Source organism: Podarcis filfolensis (genome assembly GCF_964270895.1).
Source record: "Podarcis filfolensis genome assembly, chromosome: 6".
Lineage (NCBI taxonomy): Eukaryota > Metazoa > Chordata > Lepidosauria > Squamata > Lacertidae > Podarcis > Podarcis filfolensis.
In genome coordinates this window covers 96,177,958-96,197,788 of record NC_139609.1, presented here as the reverse complement: position 1 = coordinate 96,197,788, position 19,831 = coordinate 96,177,958, and the positions used below count along the sequence as shown (strand labels likewise).

The following is a 19,831-nucleotide window of genomic DNA, read 5'->3' as shown; positions in this document are numbered from 1 at the left end:
ATCCTGAGGATTGGGGAAGGGGAGTGTGGAATAAGAGGAAGACCCTGGAGCCAGAGAAGAGGAGCAATACTCACTTTTTCAGGGCCACAGAAGCCCCGGCATAGCCAAGGGACTTCCCAGACTTCCCTGGCTTAAGAAGGGGTTGCCCCGTGAGGTTGGCGTCCTGTAAGCCAAAGTGAGAGAATAGACAGAAGAGGATGAGCTGAGTCTGGTTCGGGTGATGCATCTAAGGCCGTTCATGCTTCCTGTGAGCATCGGGGAATAGTATGTAGGAATGATCGCTGGGTTGTGGAGCATGTCGGGATCTCCACTCGACCAAGCTGATAAAGCTCATCTTCTGGAATCGCCCTCCCGGCGAATAATTAACGACCTGGGCCTTTGATGAGGCTCCAAGGCACATTGCCCCATTCAGCAGAGAATCCAAAACAGCACGCGGAAGTGATGAGATTTATGGCTACATGCTATGCTTTATTTCTAAGTTACGCAGGCAGCAAAGAAATATACATCCTCTCCCTGTGAGAGCAGAGAGCAACTGAACAAAAGGAACAAAGGAACAGAGAAACCAGTACGTCACATCCGTCTCCCTTCTCCTGTGAGACTTCCAATAGCCTGGACTGTCTCTGGAATGTAAACAGAGCCTTGTGACTCTAAGCAACAGAAACTAACAGAGCACACTTCCGCCCGCGGACAGCCTCAGCTGTCTGCACGCGAGACCTTGGGGTGTGGAGCACACTCCCTCTCACAGATAAGGCCACAGCTGTCTGAACATCTTGCCCTCTGTCTAACCTTTTGCGATCTCACTAGTCTGCTGTGTCCTGTTTGTGACCTTTGTCTCTGAGACCTTTGTCTCTTTCGTCATACATTGTGCAAGGGGAAAACGACGCAGTGGATACAGCTGCCAAAATAACTTTGTACCACCCCACGATCTCGGGACTGGAAGATGTGTAAAGGTCACAGCTCAAAATGCATCTGCCTGGGTTTGCATATTGTGCCAATAAAAGGAACCTTCGCAGAGCTAGCTGGCAGCTTGCTTGTGCACAGCTCACCTGCATTATCAACTCCTGCCTCATGTCCTTCACTTCAGGTAGGGCAGAAGGATGGGAGCCAAACAGCAGGTGGCGCTAAACCAGCGATGGAGGAAGCCAGAGCCAACGGCAGCAAGGGCCGACTCGGGCCTCATCCCCATCCACCCTGAGCCGGGGAGGGAAGAAGCCGATAGGCAAGGCCACTCTCTGGGCTAGCTTTAAGTAAAAATGCATGAGCAGCCTCCACTCACAGCTCCCAGAAGCACACTTATAAAATTGTAGAGTTGGAAGGGACCCTAGGGTCATCTAGTCCAACCCCGTGTGACGCAGGCACTGTTTTGCTGCGCTAGTAGCAGCAGAAGACCTGTGACGCACACCTCCCAACCCTCTTTAAGACGGTACATATTGAAGCCTCTCCCACCATATCTGAGAAGGACAGGGGTCTCCGTTCCTCCTCCAACCCCACCTGTTAACGATGCTTACAATATTCAGCAGGAACACGGAGGCCAGGCTGGCGTTCGGGAGGATGACGAAGGCCTCTGCAGATGCAGAGAGCGTGACCTCCACCCCAGTGGGCTGGAAGCGTATCTCAGGTTCCTTTTGGGCAGCCAGGTGGAACTCCATGGACATATTTGGAAAGCGCTCATTCAGCTACGGAGGGGAGAAAAGAGAGGCACTGCGATGGAACGGATGTTTCATTATGATTGGGTCGGGGGAATGGGGAGAGATCAATATTTCTGTGCCTGGTGGTGTTTCCACGTGAGAATTATTACAGGATGGGTGCGTCTTGCTAAATGCAAGGTGGTTCTTTTAATGAGATTCAGAGAGGATGCCTGCTTGAGATCAAGAGGCAGGAAGTTCCAGGTGCCGCCACACTAAACGACCAAGTTCTTACAAATGTGGAATGGGTATTTTGCCGCATCGACATTGGTGTCATCAAAAATATTCAGTACTTTGAGATAGCTCTTGTGCAGCTGTGCTCCTCTGCATCCGTCTTGCCAAATGCAAGGTGGTTCTTTTGAAAGGAGATTCAGAAGCAATGTAAAACGCAAGTGAGTGGGAAGAAGAAGATTTTATTTCTAAGCAGCAAGCAAGATATACATACCAAGCATGCACTTCTATCTGCCACTGGAAAGCCCTCAGTTTGCACATCCCCATGACCGATCAGTCGGTGCAGGAGCTTCTGAAAAACTCTGCCCAAACCATCCGATTTTATAGATAGCTAACTTGTTAGCCTACATGCCTTGCCCAACTAGCTAGTGCAGATTATTAATTAGCTAGCCCCCTCTTCCAATACCCCACATTCCTCCAAACACTGTCTAACATCAAAGGAGGTCAGAAGGTACCCTGCATCATCACTTCCTTCCAACAAATTAAAGGCTGTTCTCAGCCATCAAAGAGCAGAGCAAGAGATAGAGAGAGGAAGTAAACAGAGGCAGGAAGAAATGACCATGTCAGATCACTAAAAGGTAAAGGGACCCCTGACCATTAGGTCCAGTCGTGAGCGACTCTGGGGTTGCGGCGCTCATCTTGCTTTATTGGCCGAGGGAGCCGGCGTACAGCTTCCGGGTCATGTGGCCAGCATGACTAAGCCGCTTCTGGCGAAACCAGAGCAGCGCACGGAAACGCCGTTTACCTTCCCGCCGGAGCGGTACCTATTTATCTACTTGCACTTTGACGTGCTTTCGAACTGCTAGGTTGGCAGGAGCAGGGACCGAGCAACAGGAGCTCACCCCGTCATGGGGATTTGAACCGCCGACCTTCTGATCGGCAAGCCCTAGGCTCTGTGGTTTAACCCACGGTGCCACCCAGGTCAGATCACTAAACTCGAAATACAAATATCTTCCGGAAAAGATTGCCCCTACAGCAGGGTTATGCTGGAAAAATGCAACCTGTGCTGCTGAAGTAGTGCGACTCATGCAACACATTGGCGATTAATATACACAGAACAATAATTATACATTCTTTACCAACCTTCTGAGAAAAATACAAAACATAAATAAAGCCACAGAGACTTGCGAACTACCCAACCTAAGATGAACTTATAATGCCTGGTTTCAATAGATTTTTCAAAGGCTTAATTAATTAAAACAATCATCACTTCCTTTCTTCCTCTCCGGTGGTGTGACTGGGGATGGGGAACTGTGGGGGATTCCATGGGCCCCGGATTGACGAATTACTGTCAATCACTTGCAATATAGGGAAGTCTAGGAATGGCGGGGAAGAATTATAAAGGCTCCAGGAGGGTTGATAAGATCATCGGATAGCGTCCAGCTGATCCTTTGGAGCTCAAGACTCTCGTAAGTAACACTTCTTCAAGATTTGCATTCTAGGCTTTCAGGAGCGCTGGTGGTCCAACTGACTGGATAGCCCACCTGGTTACTTGAGGTGGCAGGGCTTCTGAAGGTTTGGTCAAGGGAATGTCTCCCCTATGGAGAAAGATTGCAGAGTTTGGGACCTTTTACAGAAAAGGAAGAGGAGACATGATAACAGTCTCTAAGATGATGCATGACAGAGAAAAGTTCTTTCCCCTCTTTTACAACACTAGAACAGTAATTTTCAACCAGTGCGCCGTGACACCCTGGGGTGCTTTGAAGGATGGTCAAGGGTGCCACGGGCACCTTCTTTCCTTCCCTCTCTCCTCTTATGCCCTCTTGCGTCTCTGCCTCCCAAAGACTTGCAGGGCTGTTTGTTGCAACAGCCCCGGCTACAAGCTCCGCAGGTGAATGGTGCCTCTGGGACTGGCCAGGGGCTGCTGGTTGCCAGGAGCTGAGATTGCATTGAGATATGCAAGCAAGTGGGCGAGGGAGCCCAGTCCGCCAGCACTTGCTGTTGGGAATAATGTGACTCATGCAACACGTTGGCGATTAATATACACAGAACAATCATTATACATTCTTTATCAACCTTCGGAGAAAAATACAAAACATCAAACAAAGCCGCAGAGACTTGCAAACTACCCCACCTAAGATGAACTTATAATGTCTGGTTTCAATAGATTTTTCAAAGGCTTAATTCAGTCTTTTAGATATGTTCATGAAGATACCAACAAAAGGTAAGTTTGGTGTTATTCACAATACCGAGAGATGCTAGTGGAGCTGTAGACAGATGTTAATGAGGTTGTAGTTATAAGTTCATCTTAGGCTGGGTAGTTCCCAAGTCTCTGTGGCTTTGTTTATGTTTTGTATTTTTCTCAGAAGGTTGAGAAAGTATGTATAATTATTGTTCTGTGTATATTAATGGCCAGCCTACAGCAGGGGTTGGCAAGGTTTACCTCACCTGGGCTGGTTCACTCCCACGGAGATCGCTCCATGGGTCTGCGCAGATGCAATTTCTGGCATCTGCATCTGCGCAGACGCGATTTCCACCGCAGCGGAAGCGAGTTTCCACTCCGCGCTGCACCGGTTTAGCGCAGCGCACAGGGACTCACCGAATGGGTGGCTCAGTTCGGGGGCAGCTCATGGGCCATTTAAACAACGCCCATGCGCTGCTTGTGGCCCATGGGCCGCAGGTTGCTGACCCCTGCCCTACAGGGTGCACCTAAGACATGCAAATTTTATGCAGCATCAACTTTGGCTGTGATTCCTGTGCTGCAACTCTGCAATTCTATGATTCTACGACACAACAAACAAGACCTTTTTGTGGCCCATCACTCCAAAAGAGAGAATATTTCACGAGAGAAAAGATTTCACAAGAGGTTTTCAGTTTTGCGTTTGGCTCTTGTGACAGGGGGGCAATCACATTTCCCTCTGTTCCTCCCCACCCCGGGCAATTATTCACCCACCTACACAAGACTAAACTCACCTCTGGTACAAATATCCCCACATTCTTGGTGTTCAGGCGCAAAGGCAAACTTTTGGGAACCTGAAACGACAATGCGTGTGAATGTTTGATTGGGACAGCCCCAGTTTCCAGGCTGACGCACTGGATTTGCTCTCCGTAATCTTTGGAGATCAGGGACCATCCACACTTCTTCTTGCCCTGGGCCTAGAAAGGTTTTCCGCTTGTCCTGTGTTGTCTACGACCAGGTATGTGCAGTCTTGCCCCACAGTTCTCACTTAGATGAGCTGCTCTTTAGTGCTAAATTGGAACAAACAGCCATCCACGGAAACCCAATTGCCATTTGTTCAGTGCTAAATATCACATTTCTCCAGGAGAAGTGGGGGGAGCAATCGGAGGTATAATGGCAGAGCTACATTTGGGGGGTGGGCTTTGCAACCAGCCACAAGGTCTGGGCAACCACTGCTACCATCTTTTGTGGGGTTGTTCCATGACAGTTAACCACATTTTAATAAAAAAATTTAACTACACACCTCTTATTTTGATTGAAATTGCTGCACCGGATTATCTCACATGCCATAGTCACTGGTGTGAATAAACATTTTCTATGCCTTATTAGTTTTGAGTTATGGCTGTGGGAGTTAGAAGCTTCATTCATTCCATAGTACAGCCACACCTTCAGAGTTTTGCATCAGCCCTAAGAGGGGTTCAGGCAAGGATAGGCTTGCCGTACGTTGGGAAAATTCCTGACATGTCCTGGTTTTCGGGTGTAAGCTTGGCGTCAGCAGGGAATTTAGCTGAATCAGCAAAATGTCAGCGAAAACCCGGATGTATGGCAATGCGATGGAAAAAGCACCGGAAACAGCTCCAAAAGTCACTATTTTGGGGAAATTTGGGCTTGTTCCCCCAAAAAAGCTGGTTTCCTTAAAAAAAGCTCACAAATTTTTGCGGGAGTCAGGAATTGTACATTTTGAAATATGGCAACTCTATGGCAAGTCAAGACCCCTCAGACCCTGAGAAGTTGCCTCTTGCCCAGTCAGGACATCAGTCCATCTAGCTCAGAATTAATAATTATAATTAATTTACAGAGCGCTTCATATGAAGCATCTCAAAGAGCTTTCACAATGCAATAAAAACATATACCGTATTAAACAATGCAAGAGAGTTTACTTTTACCTTTTACTCTGTATGTCTGTGTGTCTGTATGTCTGATTGTCTACACTCATAGCAGCTCTCCAAGCAGGGGCGTAGGAAGGGGGGTGGCCAAGCCCAAGAGTCATCCCTGGGGGCTGGGGGGAGGGTGACAAAATCCCCCCTGGGCAGATCACCACACTGCCCCCCTGGCGCCAATCGCCACACCAATCGCCCCCTTGAGTGCCGATCGCTGCGCCAATCGCCCCCAATGGGCGCCTATTGCTGTGCCAATCGCCTCAATGGGACGCTTAATAATAATAATAATAATTATTATTATTTTTATTTATACCACGTCCTCCCCAGCCAGAGCCGGGCTCAGGGCGGCTAACACGTAAAATTACAATAAAAACATAATAGGGGGAAACCAATTTAAAATACAGGTTTAAAATGCAATTCAAAATGCAGCCTTTTAATAGTAGCCCATAGATCAAAACCCTAAGGAGAGAGAAACATAAGGGTCAGACTGAGTCCAAACCAAAGGCCAGGCGGAACAGCTCTGTCTTGCAGGCCCTGCAGAAAGATGTCAAGTCCTGCAGGGCCCTAGTCTCTTGTGACAGAACATTCCACCAAGTCGGGGCCAGTACTGAAAAGGCCCTGGCCCTAGTTGAAACCAATCTAACCACCTTGCGACTTGGGACCTCCAAAGTGTTGTCATTTGTGGACCTTAAGGTCCTCCGTGGGACATACTGGGAGAGGCGGTTCCGTAGTTACAAGGGTCCTTACCGCTCGCTGCGGGCAGCGCCCCCCTGGGATACTGGCCCCGCCCCTGCTAGCCCCGCCCCCAGGCAGCTAGCCCTGCCCCTGTGCGCCACTCCAGGTGCCGGAGCAGCTAGCTCCGCCTCTGTCTCCAAGGATTTGGGCCAGGGTCTTTTCAGCCTCATAGCCTGTCAACTGGTGACACCAGGATTCGAACCTGGGACCGTGTACCTGCGCCTCATGGCCTTGACGGGCCGTGTGCACATCCACACCTCCTTACCATGGCATCCGTGTAATTCACCCTGAGCGCCCCTGCAGTGTAGTACACAAAGGCAGCTGAGTTGGCGACGAGTTCAGAGATGCCCACGAGAATCATGGAGTCTGTCTGGTTGGGTAAGAGGAAGGGGGCAGGCTGGAAGGGGCTGTCGTGGAGGGTCTTTCCCACCATGAAGAACTGACCCTAGGTGAGAAGAGGAGGGAAGATGTTCAACTTTTGTAAGGTGCTCCACAGTGAGATTGCCACCTGCCTCAGAAAGAAGGAAGAATTTGAAGGCAGATCCCAGGTAAGAAACCTGCTGGAAGTGTGGGGTGGAAGAAGGCAGTTTCTTCCACATGTGGTGGACATGTGACATAAAGGTAAAGGGACCCCTGACCATTAGGTTCAGTCGTGGCCGACCCTGGGGTTGCAGCACTCATCTCGCTTTATGGGCCAAGGGAGACGGCATACAGCTTCCGGGTCATGTGGCCAGCATGACTAAGCCTCTTCTGGCGAACCAGAGCAGCGCACGGAAATGCAAACTGACAAATACTACTTAGAAGTACCGTATTTTTCGCTCTATAACACGCACCCGACCATAACACGCACGTAGTTTTTAGAGGAGGAAAATCCATAGGCATGCCACCCGTAGGCATTCCCTCCATAACACGCACAGACATTTCCCCTTACTTTCTAGGAGGAAAAAAGTGAGTGTTATGGTGCAAAAAATACGGTATTTGCTGCCTGCGTTGAAATGTAAGTAAACCTTTTCGCTTTTACTGAAATGTGTGGTTTATTCTTAGCAACGGAGATAAAGAAGGGAAAGGGCCGCAGATCACAAACAAACAGTGATAAAAGGTGTAACTGCCTAACTGCTAGCTTCCAGTAGGCTGCAAAAGTGCGCAAGTGTTTTTACTCTGCTAAAAGGGCTTCACAGCCTGTTTACTCTCGTGTTTCTCACACACATGTGAGACAGGAGGTTAAAATTTAAATTTACCAATTTAATTCTCAATCCGTCTCCATCAAACAGCCTCTCCAGTCACTTTTGTTTTGAAAACTGCTCTGGGAATTGCTTCCTATTCCACCTTGCGAAAGCCACACAGGAAGAGAAACAGCTATTCAATCTCACAGTGCTACAAAGCTCTACCTACTTCAGGCTTCACTAGAAGGCTGGGATGGAAAGATTTGAAAATTAATAATAATAATAATAATAATAATAATAATAATAATAATAATAATAATTTATTATTTATACCCCGCCCATCTGGCTGAGTTTCCCCAGCCACTCTGGGCGGCTTCCAATCAAGTGTTAAAAACAATACAGCATTAAATATTAAAAACTTCCCTAAACAGGACAGGGCTGTCTTCAGATGTCTTTTAAAAAGAAGATAACTGCTTATCTCCTTCACATCTGAACGGAGGGTGTTCCACAGGGTGGGCGCCACTACCGAGAAGGCCCTCTGTCTGGTTCCCTGTAGCCTATTATTATTAATAATAATAAATTTTATTTATATCCCGCCCTCCCCAGCCGAAGCCGGGCTCAGGGCAGTAACAACACTAAAATAGTGCAACATTATAAAAACATTATAAAAATTAATTAAAATCAAAATTGATGGCAACCATAAACTAAAGTTCTGTAAAGATTGCCAAAGGAGGGAGTCAGGCTGCGCCCTGACCAAAGGCCTGGTGGAACAGCTCTGTCTTGCAGGCCCTGCGGAAAGATGTCAAGTCCTGCAGGGCCCTAGTCTCTTGTGACAGAGCGTTCCACCAGGTTGGAGCCGCAGCCGAAAAAGCCCTGGCTCTAGTTGAGGCCAGCCTAACCTCTCTGTGGCCTGGGACCTTCAAGATGTTTTTGTTTGAAGACCGTAAGTTCCTCTGTGGGGCATACCAGGAGAGGCGGTCTTGTAGGTACGAGGGTCCTAGGCCGTATAGGGCTTTGAAGGTTAAAACCAGCACCTTAAACCTGATCCTGTACTCCACCGGGAGACAGTGCAGCTGGTATAGCACCGGATGAATGTGATCTCGCAGCGAAGACCCCGTAAGGAGTCTCGCCGCGGCATTCTGCACCCACTGGAGTTTCTGCGTCAGTCTCAAGGGCAGCCCCACGTAGAGCGAGTTACAATAATCCAGTCTGGAGGTGACCGTCGCATGGATCACAGTGGCTAGGTCAGGGCGAGAGAGATAAGGGGCCAACTGCTTAGCTTGGCGGAGATGAAAAAATGCCGCCTTTGTTATAGCTGTAATCTGCGCCTCCATAGAGAGGGAGGTATCGAAGATTACACCCAAACTCTTAACGGACGGTGCTGGCACTAATTGCACCCCCGCAAGAGATGGGAGTTGCCCCCTCAATCCCATATCGTCCCGTCCCAGCCAGAGGACCTCTGTCTTCGAAGGATTTAACTTCAACCAGCTCCCACGTAACCATCCAGCCACAGCTTCCAAGCATCTGATCAGTGTCTCTGGGGCCGAGTCAGGATGGCCATCCATCAACAGATAGAGTTGGGTGTCATCAGCATACTGATGGCAGCCCAGCCCAAAACTCCGGACAAGCTGGGCGAAGGGGCGCATAAAGATGTTAAAAAGCATCGGGGAGAGTATCGCACCCTGGGGCACTCCACACACCAAAGAGTGGCGCGATGACAATTCCCCCCCCCCAAGCGCCACCCTCTGTCCCCGACCAGAGAGAAACGAGTGCAGCCATTGAAGGACTGTGCCCTGGATCCCCACGTCGGCAAGGCGGTGGTCCAGGAGTTCGTGATCGATCATGTCGAAGGCTGCTGACAGGTCTAGAAGAATCAGCAGCCCCGACCCGCCTCGATCCAGCTGCCTGCGGAGATCATCTGTTAGGGCGACCAGAGCCGTCTCGGTCCCATGACCAGCGCGGAAGCCAGACTGGAATGGATCCAGAGCCGATGTTTCATCCAGAAACCTACCAAGCTGTTCAGCAATCGCTCTCTCAATCACCTTACCCAGGAATGGAAGATTCGGGAGCAATGAGGGAACTGCCAGAAGGCCCTCGGAGCTGGACCTCAGTGGCCGGGCTGAACGATGGGGGTGGAGATGCTCCTTCAGGTCTACTGGACCGAGGCCGTTTAGGGCTTTCAAGGTCAGCACCAACACTTTGAATTGTGCTCGGAAACGTACTGGGAGCCAATGCAGGTCTCTCAGGACTGGTTCACAGATCTACAGACAATCTGAAATTATCTGCTGGATCCCTGCTCCCTCCATCCCCGCAAGGTTGTCATTACCTTCAGGTCCACATTGCATCGATCCACATCAATCACGGGCTTTTCCACCAAGGAATAGTCTATCCCTGCAATGGGGTCCAACTGGGCCGAGACTGGAAAAGGACATGGAGAAAGCCAATGTTTAGCAAGGTGCAGACCAGTGTGCCAGAAATTATTCCCAGCAGGGTGATTTTGACGTGGTAGCTCCAGGCATACAAGGTGCTTTACCATTCATGGTTTTCAGGATTTCTGCAATCTTGCCGATTCCTTTCTTGACCTCCGAACAGAGCTGGAAGGGGAGAAAGCCCATAGCATTCAGAGGGATGGACAGTGAATGTCACCTGGAGTTCTCTTCCCATCACAAAGGGAGAGGGGAAACTGGAACCAGCTGAAAGGGGGGGACACTTAGGAATGTAGGAAGTGAGTCTGACTATTGGTGTATCCAGCTAAATACTGTCTACACTAACTGGCAGCAGATCTCCAGAATTTCAAACAGGTCAGGATCTCCCCCATCCCTACCTGGGGATGCACCAGAGATTAAACCTGTAGCCTTCTGCACAAAGAACAGATGCTGTACCGCAGACGGTCTCGCCAGAGTGGTGCATGCTCTAGTTTTAGAAGACATCTGAAGGCAGCCCTGTTTAGGGAAGCTTTTAATGTTTAATAGACTATTGTATTTTAATATTCTGTTGGAAGCAGCCCAGAGTGGCTGGGGAAACCCAGCCAGATGGGTGGGGTATAAATAATACATTATCATCATCATCATCATCATCATCATCATCATCATCATCATCATCATCATTATTTCCTGCTTGGATTACTGCAATGCTCTCTACGTGGGGCTACCTTTGAAGGTGACTGGAAACTACAACTAATCCAGAATGCGGCAGCCAGACTGGTGACTGGGGGCGGCCTCTGAGACCACATAACACTGGTCTTGAAAGACCTGCATTGGCTCCCAGTACGTTTCCAAGCACAATTCAAAGTGTTGGTGCTGACCTTGAAAGCCCTAAACGGCCTCGGTCCAGTATACCTGAAGGAGCGTCTCCACCCCCATCACTCAGCCCGGACACTGAGGTCCAGCTCTGAGGGCCTTCTGGCAGTTCCCTCACTGCAAGAAATGAGGTTACAGGGAACCAAGCAGAGGGCCTTCTCGGTAGTGGCACCTGCCCTGTGGAACATCTTCCCTTCAGATGTCAAGGACATAAACAACCGTATGACTTTTAGAAGACATCTGAAGGCAGCCCTGTTTAGGAAAGTTTTTAATGTTTGATGCTGGATTGTGTTTTTAATATTCGATTGGGAGCCGCCCAGAGTGGCTGGGGAAACCCAGTCAGATCGGCAGGTATAAATAATAAATATTATTATTATTATTATTATTATTATTATTATTATTATTATTCTGCTCTGGGACTAGGTGATTGCTCCACCACAAACATATGCATTTAACACTGGGGGCAAAGGATCCTGTGGCCCTCCCAGATGTTGAGGGACTCCAACTCCCATCAGCCCCTGCAGCCAGCATGGCCAATGCTCAGGGATGATGGGTGTTGTAGTCCAACAGCCTGCACTGGGCTACAGTTTCCCTGTCCCTGATTTAATGTACCAGGGCTTCACACGCAGAGCAGGGCCGGGCCGGGCAGGGAAATGGAGACGGGCAGCAGTAGTAAGGTCCAGCTTTTGTCCTTCACCTTAGAAGTTCAAAAATCTTACTTGTTGATTGACTTCTGACTTCAGCATGTCCTTGAGAGCGGATGCTGCAATGTTGTACAGCCAGCTGTGGGAGAAAGAAGGAGCAAATGTTAGTATGATGGCTAATCTAACACTGCTGTTCTTCCAACCTAGAGGAGGGGCTTTGCAGTGCCTTAAGCAAGAGAGGTGCCCCTTCTCTGTGGGACATTGTCCAAGCTTTGGGTAGGGAAGAGAGATTAGATTTTGGTTTATGAGCCTCATGCTCTACTGGCTGAGCTATTCCAACAGCGGCAATGTGTTACTTTAAACCACATGAGGGGACTGTTTGTTTAGCAATATCCAGCATGGTTTTGTAGCTTCTCTTTTTAAGCTAACTCCACCCCTAAAAGCTGGTCGATTTTCTCTCTTTTCATCTCTACCGATCCTGTAAATAGTCCCTGCCAAGATAAATCTGCTCCTGCATGAATAAAGCCTTTGAACTCCAGAAACTGTCAGTGATCATTTCAATCTAACTCACCCAAGTTACAAGCTCTTCTTAAAAAAAATGGTCCATTAGCTCAGTCATGGCTCTCTAGGGTTTCAAGCAGGTGTCTTTCCCACCCCTACCTGAAGATGCTGGAGACTGAACCAGGACTTTCTACACGCAAAGGAAGTGCTCTCTCACTGAGCTATAGTCCTTTGCCTTTCAGTGTCTAGGAAAATAAGGAATTGGAGTTACCTGGTTCCCCCGTAGAATTTCAACCTGAAGTCCCCCATGGCAGAACGGCAGCTTTCATACCACACCCGAAGCCGTCCTTCATCGCCTCTGTCCACTCCCATGACAGTAGAGATGGTGAGCCGGTCGATGCTGATGTCAACAGTGCCGCTGTCATCTCTGTAGGGGAAAGATGCAGTCATTGCATCGGAATGAGGCAAGGAGAGCAGTGATGGTGTACAGCCAGAACAATCTTCTTGAAGATGGGATGGAGAAACTGAAAGGGTGTCTGGGCTGGCTCTGTTCCCTAAGTAGATGGAGCACAATGCCCAGCCAGAAAGCCTGCAAGAGGGGTGTGATGTGCGTCCTGATGTGAAGGAAAAGATATCCGCACCTTCCATTTCCAGTTAGAGACGTTGACTGGACCAGCAACTGAATCTTTTTTCAGCCAGGACAGCTGCAAACACACAAAAGCACATAGCTTCCCCCTAAAGAATCCTGGGAAATGGAGTTTGCACCTCACAGAGCTACATTTCCCAGAACTAAGAAATAATACTAAGGATGAGAGTTACAAATTGCAATCTAAATAAGAATATTAAAAAATGACGAACACTGGTGGAGGGAAGTCACATAAGTGTAGCATTTATGTTTGCATTTTTATATTGTCGGTATTTGAGTTGGTGTAATTGTATGGTGCTGGAGGAGACTCTTGAGAGTCTCATGGACTGCAAGAAGATCCAACCTCTCCATTCTTAAGGAAATCAGCCCTGAGTGCTCATTGGAAGGACAGATCCTGAAGCTGAGGCTCCAAGACTTTGGCCACCTCATGAGAAGAGAAGACGCCCTGGAAAAGACCCTGATGTTGGGAAAGATGGAGGGCACAAGGAGAAGCGGACGCCAGAGGACCAGATGGTGGGACAGTGTTCTCGAAGCTACGAACATGAGTTTGACCAAACTGGGGGAGGCAGTGGAAGACAGGAGTGCCTGGCATGCTCTGGTCCAGGGGGTCACGAAGAGGCGGACACTACTAAATGACTAAACAACAACAAAAATTGTGTGGTTGTATGTGCATTGTAAATAATGAAATATTTTAATTTTAAAAGCAACAACAATCCAGTTCCCAGAACCCATAAACTACAGTTCCCAGAATTGTTTGCAGGGAGGAGCCATGCGTTTTGAATGTACAGTGTGAATGAAACCCCAATAGCGGCAGGAGGCGGCCAACGCTCTCCCTCTTCCCAGGTCCGCTGCTTGGAAGTCGAAAGCAGCTCCCTGACAGCAGGCAGTTCTTACCCTAAAAAGGATGCCAACTTCCAGTTACCGCTCATCAAGACTTTGGCATCTTGGACGGAAAGGTCGACACCTGTCCTGGCAGCAAACTCAGCGCCTGCCTGGTTCACCTGGAATTCAGTGACCTGGATCCTAAAAAGTAGAACAGAGAGACATGAGGAAGGGTCACCTTCCCGCTGAACATTTCCTTTTCCTTTTTTTAAATTTTCAAATCCTTTATTATTTTATTCACGTAATATACATTCTTTACAACAAACAACTCCAAAATAAACAGACAACTCCAAAATAAAATCATATATAACAAAACCATAAGTCTCATGTTTTCATTTACACTGATCTCCTCGCCAATACCTTTACTTGATATTTCTTGCTGCTTTCTGTTATAGAATCTTTATAAAAATTTAAATCTCTGAAATCCTATACCAATTTTTAACAATTTCAATTACTCCCTTCACCTCCCTCCCCCACAGGTGCTCTGAGATTTAGCCCAGGAGCTTCTGCATATGAAGCACGTCCTTTACCCCAGAGGGACAGCCTTTCCCCATGGGGGCAAGGCGCTGGGGTCAGGGGGGTCTAGATGCCCTTTGGGTTCCCCTCCAGCCACCCCAACTCAGGAATTCTTCCTGTGAGCTGCCTGGGGCCAGTCAAATCCAGCTCTGATAGGGAAGACGACGAGGAGGAATTGGGGTGAAGGTTGTATCTGGGGGCACTCTGGTGGTCCGGAGCCAAGAAGAGGGGAGGTTGGGAGCCACAAACTCTCGCTTACCCAGATACAGAATACCACACTTTCCCAGCAAGCGGAACAGTGTAAGAACCATTTATGTTGTGGAACGTTTCTTTCTTCAGCGCTGACTTCAATATCTCGATTCCAAGTTCCTTTGCTGTAAAGAGGGGGAAAGGGGCAGAATCAGAGAGGTCTGCCTTCCTCCTCTCTCCCAATTAACCTCCGTCTCCAGTGCTCAGTGTTGGGAAGAATCCCCAGGACCCACCCTTCATGACATCACAAGGGGTCACCCTTGGAACTCAGGTTTGGGCCCTGAGATCTTAGGTTCTGAGGTTCTCCTGGACCGACAGCCCTGGGCTGTGGGTAGGTGAAGAATACCTTTGAGAAATAACTGCACAAAATCCATTTCATACATACACACATGCAAGCAACCCACTTGCCCCACGGAAAAATCCAATGGCTCCCAAACTTTTTCAGGCCACCCCCCTCATCCCCAGTGCCCCAACCCCAGTGCCTTTTTTTCTGGGGGGGGGACGCATACCCATAGCTGTCAACGTTTCCCTTTTTCAAAGGGAAATTCCCTTATTCTGAATAGGATTCCTCACAAGAAAAGGGGAAAGTTGACAGCTATGTGCATACCCCTAAACATTTTGTTAATCTTTGTACTTTTGTCTATTTCCTGTATTTATTTTCCCCGACTTGAACTATAAAACGGTGATTTTCTTGAGTCAAAATGACATTTATTTTTTTAAAAAAGCACTGCCGTACCCTATAAAAAGACTTTTTCCCCCAGAATAGCAGTTTGCATGGCCCACTAAGGAAGATAATAGCGCAATAAACTTCAAAGCAGTAACGATTAATTGCTCATTGATTCAATTAAAACTATTTAAGTTTAATTAAGTCGACAGAATTGATGAACTTGATCCAGTGATAGCAACTTTTAAAAGTCTGACTGTCGTTTGCACCCCTTGCGCCCCCACTCCACTGCCTTGCCTCTGAGGGTCTCACTAGGTAATACTGCCCCCCAGGCGGGTAGCACCCCCCCCTTTGGGAACCACTGCCTTAATGCAAACATCACATTTTTAAAAGTACTTTCTGCACCAACAAGTTCTCAATTTGAGCATTTCTGGGAGACTCTCTCTCTCTGTCTTTTTAATCTCCCCCTTCCATTTTGCTCAAGGCCAAGTACGGAGACTGCCGTGAAGTCACGCACCATAATTCAGCCCCTTCTGGGTCACTTGGACCTTCAATCCTCCATCCGCTCCCATGGCTGTCTGCACGCAAGAGGCCAAAAGAGCCAGAGAAATTGGCCAGAGCATCCTCTGTAGGCCCAAGGTGTGTGCGAAGGTCATCTGCGTTACCTGGAGGAGAAAGGGGGGAAAGGTACTTAAAACGATGCTGTAGGAGAAATGCACCTGGTAGACAAAAAAATGTTTTTGAGAGTTAGTGATCTAACACAGAGTCCTTCCTGCCTCTGTTCCTTCCCCCTCCCTCGCTCTTGTTAAGTTCTTTGATGATGTGAGAACAGTCTTTAATGTCCTTATCAGTTGGGAGGAGGTGAGCAGCCCCCCCCATGCCTTAATCACCTGTGGAGGATACAGTAGTTCTGGAAAGCTTCTTTGATGTTGGAAATTATTGTGGGAAAGTGAGTGGCTATCTATAAAATCAGATGGTTTGGGCAGAGTTTTTCAGAAGCTCCTGCACGGACTGATCGGCCGCAGGGCTGTGCAAACTGAAGCTACCAGGTGGAGTCACTTTGCCGCTTCTTGAGGGCTTCCAAGCGGCAGATAGAAGCGCATGCTTGGTATGTATATATTGCTTGCTGTTTAGAAATAAAATCTTCTTCTACCCAATCACTTGTGTTTTGCATTGCTTCTGAATCTCCTTTTATCTTGCATTTGGCAAGACGGATGCAAAGGAGCACAGCTGCACAAGAACTATCTCAAAGTACTGAATATTTTTGATGACACCAATGTAGATGCTGCAAAACACCCGTTCCACATTTGTAAGAACTTGATATTTAGTGTGGCGGCACCTGGAACTCCCTGCCTCTTGATCTCAAGCAGGCATCCTCACTGTATTATTTTCAGCCTCTTTCTCCATGTCTGGGCTGGCTTACCTAAACAAATATGTTTTTAGCAGGCAGCAAAAGAGTACAGTGAAGGCACCTGATTGAGGTCAACAGGCAGGGAGTTCCAAAGCGCAGCTGCCAGAATATCAAGTTCTTACAATTGCAGAACTGGGCCAATTCTGCATATTGAAGCAGTTCAGAGTTATGTTAAGGTGATCTCACAGGTAAATTGGTCCCAGACTGTTAAGGCTTTATATACTAATGGCAACTCTTTGAATGTGGCTCAATAGCAAATCAGCAACAAGCACAGGTCTCTAAGCACAGGTGCAATATGCATTATATGAAACACAGATATTATGTTACAGATTTTGGGGGGACTCCCCCGAAACCCTAGAAATTACTAATAAACGGTAGGATTTTGCATCAACAGAAGTATAGTGCCAAGATCAAGGGAAGTAATAGTACCACTCTATTTTGCTTTAGTCAGACCACACCTGGAGTCCTGTGTCCAATTCTGGACGCCACAATTTAAGAAGGATATTGACAAGCTGGGAGGTGTGCAAAGGAGAGCAACCAAGAGGATCCAGGGTCTGGAAACTAAGCCTTATGAGAAATGGTTGAGGGAGCTGGGTATGTTTAGCCTGGTAAAGCAAAGAGTAAGGTTACTGTAGGGATGCGGGTGGCGCTGTGGGTTAAACCACAGAGCCTAGGACTTGCTGATCAGAAGGTCAGCAGTTCGAATCCCCACGACAGGGTGAGCTCCTGTTGCTCGGTCCCTGCTCCCGCCAACCTAGCAGTTCTAAAGCACGTCAAAGTGCAAGGAGATCAATAGGTACCGCTCTGGCGGGAAGGTAAACGGCGTTTCCGTGCGCTGCTCTGGTTCGCCAGAAGCGGCTTAGTCATGCTGGCCACATGACCCGGAAGCTGTATGCCGGCTCCCTCGGCCAATAAAGCGAGATGAGCGCCACAACCCCAGAGTTGTCTGCAACTGGACCTAATGGTCAGGGGTCCCTTTACCTTTAAGGTTACCGCAACTTCCGTCATAGAGCTTCAGTATGCTGATGACAACGTAGTGTGTGTACGCTCAGAGGATGACTTCCAAACCATCCTAAATATCTTTACAGCAGCTTACGAAAATCTTGGCCTATCACTCAACATCCAAAAAACCAAAGTGCTGCACCAACAAGTACAAAATAACCCCTCTGCCGCACCACAAATCCAGCTCAATGGTGTAACGTTGGAAAATGTTGATCACTTCTCCTAACCTAGGCAGTTACCATATCTTTCCACAAGGGCCAACATTGATGCTGAAATCCAGCATCGTCTGAGCTCTGCGAGTATGGCTTTCTTCTGATTGAAGTGCAGAGTGTTTGAGGACCGGGACATTCACAGGGAAACCAAAATGCTCGTTTACAAAGCTATTCTACAAACAGCCTTACTATATGCTTGTGAAACATGGACCACTTATAAACGCCATCTCCAACTCCTCGAAAGATTCCATCAACGGTCGCAAGGGAGAAACGTGCTAGGAGGAAGGCACGCTTGGCAAATCCACACCATGATCAGCTCCCGCCTGGAAACCAATGTCCCCTCTGTGGAAGGACGTGTGGGTCCAGAATTGGCCTCCACAGTCCCTTACTGACTCAATGTTAAAAACGTGTTCATGGAGGACAATCTTACTCGGCTACGAGTGATCGCCAAAGAAGAGAAGAAGAAGAAGAAGAAGAAGAAGAAGAAGAAGAAGAAGAAGCCTGGAAAAGAGGAGACTAAGAGGAAATATAAGAGCCATCTTCAAATATCTTATGGGCTGTCACGAGGAAAAAAGAGCATGCTTGTTTTCTCTTTTTCTGGAGGTTAGGACTCGAACCAATGGCTTCAAGTTGCAAGAAGGGAGATTCCGACTGAACATTTGGGAAAACTTTCTGACAGCAAGAGCTTTTTGACAGTGGAACAGACTCCCACGAGAGATGGTGGATTCTCCTTCCTTGGGGGTTTTTAAACAGAGGTTGGATGGGGCCATCTGTCATGGATGCTTTAGCTGAGTTTCCTGCATTGAAGGGGGTTGGACTGGATGACCCTTAGGAACCTTCCCATTCTAAGATTCTATGATTAATTGGGATATGGATGAAAGTACCATCTGCAGAGCCATGCCACAGAAGGATTCCCAGGGCTGGCTGATGCAAACCAGTCTGGCTGGCCTGATGAAGAGCAAATCTGTTAACATGACAAAAGGGGTTGATGGGCCATCAGAGAGAAATCTTTTGGCCTGGAGAGACAGATGTTGCCAAGGTCATGGTGTGTGTGTGTTTGAAGCTACAGGAAAGAGATTCTTTAGCAAGGTGTTCTGGGAAGAAGGAAGGGAGAGAAAAAGGAGAGATCCATCTTGGGCAGGATGGCTGAAGGCAGGCTGGGAAACATGCTTTTGATTCAAGTGTTGCACTGCAGTGTGGGGCAAGCCCCTCTTGAAATGGCCATGCTGTAAGATCTGACCTCCCTCCACGCAGACTGAAGGTGTAAATAGGTGAATAAACCACATTTCTTAAAGCTACGACCGTCTCCGCTGTGTCTCAGTTCTCCAAAGGAACACAGACCACATGTGAGTGCCAGGAACCCCCTTGGATCTTGCTACCATTCGGCAGAGAAAGGGGGAGGCACCCAACTTTTGTAACCATAGAAACTGCTGCTTCTAAGTGAGGGAAAACCTCATGGCAAATAGCCATCGATAGCCCTCTCCCCCAATCTTCCTAAAGCCATCTTGGTGGGGGGCCATTTTTGCCCCTTTGGGGAGCAAGTTCCATAGTTTAAGTATGAGCTGTGCGAAGCTTTTTTTTGCCTTTTATAAAAACCCAGCTGATATAGAAATTCATTTGTGCTGCAAATCAGACGGCCGCTTTCCAGACACACCTGAACGTGTAATCTAGTGATAAACCAGTAGCACCAGAAGCTGCACCCACAGAGGTAAAGTTTTGCAGAATCGGCACATTTACCTCCCCTGAAGTTGTTTAAAAACCCATGCATTCTATTTTTTCTAAAGAGGAGTGAACAAATCACTCCTTTAGAAGGCATATGAAACACTTGGTGTAATATTTATTTTAAAGGTAAATTCCATTACTTCAACCACTCAAACCCCAAACCAATTTCCCCTCTAAAGTAACAACAACATCACAATATTATTTTTTTTG

At 47.9% G+C, this 19,831-nt stretch overlaps 1 protein-coding gene across 4 annotated transcripts in view; it reads right to left on the bottom strand.

The window, feature by feature from the left end:
• Window positions 1-19,831, bottom strand: part of LOC310764583 (bactericidal permeability-increasing protein-like) — a 48,589-nt gene that overhangs the window by 12,329 nt on the left and 16,429 nt on the right. For 3 of the 4 annotated variants that reach the window (XM_083618839.1, XM_083618842.1, XM_083618840.1), the window contains exons 2-12: window positions 15,792-15,939; window positions 14,621-14,735; window positions 13,858-13,986; window positions 12,589-12,744; window positions 11,892-11,955; window positions 10,407-10,467; window positions 10,200-10,291; window positions 6,976-7,155; window positions 4,830-4,889; window positions 1,509-1,676; window positions 75-163 (exon numbers count right to left, since the gene is read on the bottom strand). In XM_083618839.1, coding sequence (XP_083474965.1) covers window positions 75-163; window positions 1,509-1,676; window positions 4,830-4,889; window positions 6,976-7,155; window positions 10,200-10,291; window positions 10,407-10,467; window positions 11,892-11,955; window positions 12,589-12,744; window positions 13,858-13,986; window positions 14,621-14,735; window positions 15,792-15,939 — 1,262 coding nt within the window. Of the gene's footprint in view, window positions 1-74; window positions 164-1,508; window positions 1,677-4,829; window positions 4,890-6,975; window positions 7,156-10,199; window positions 10,292-10,406; window positions 10,468-11,891; window positions 11,956-12,588; window positions 12,745-13,857; window positions 13,987-14,620; window positions 14,736-15,791; window positions 15,940-16,164; window positions 16,378-19,831 lie in introns of those variants that run through there. The other variant, XM_083618841.1, reaches the window with a different exon arrangement.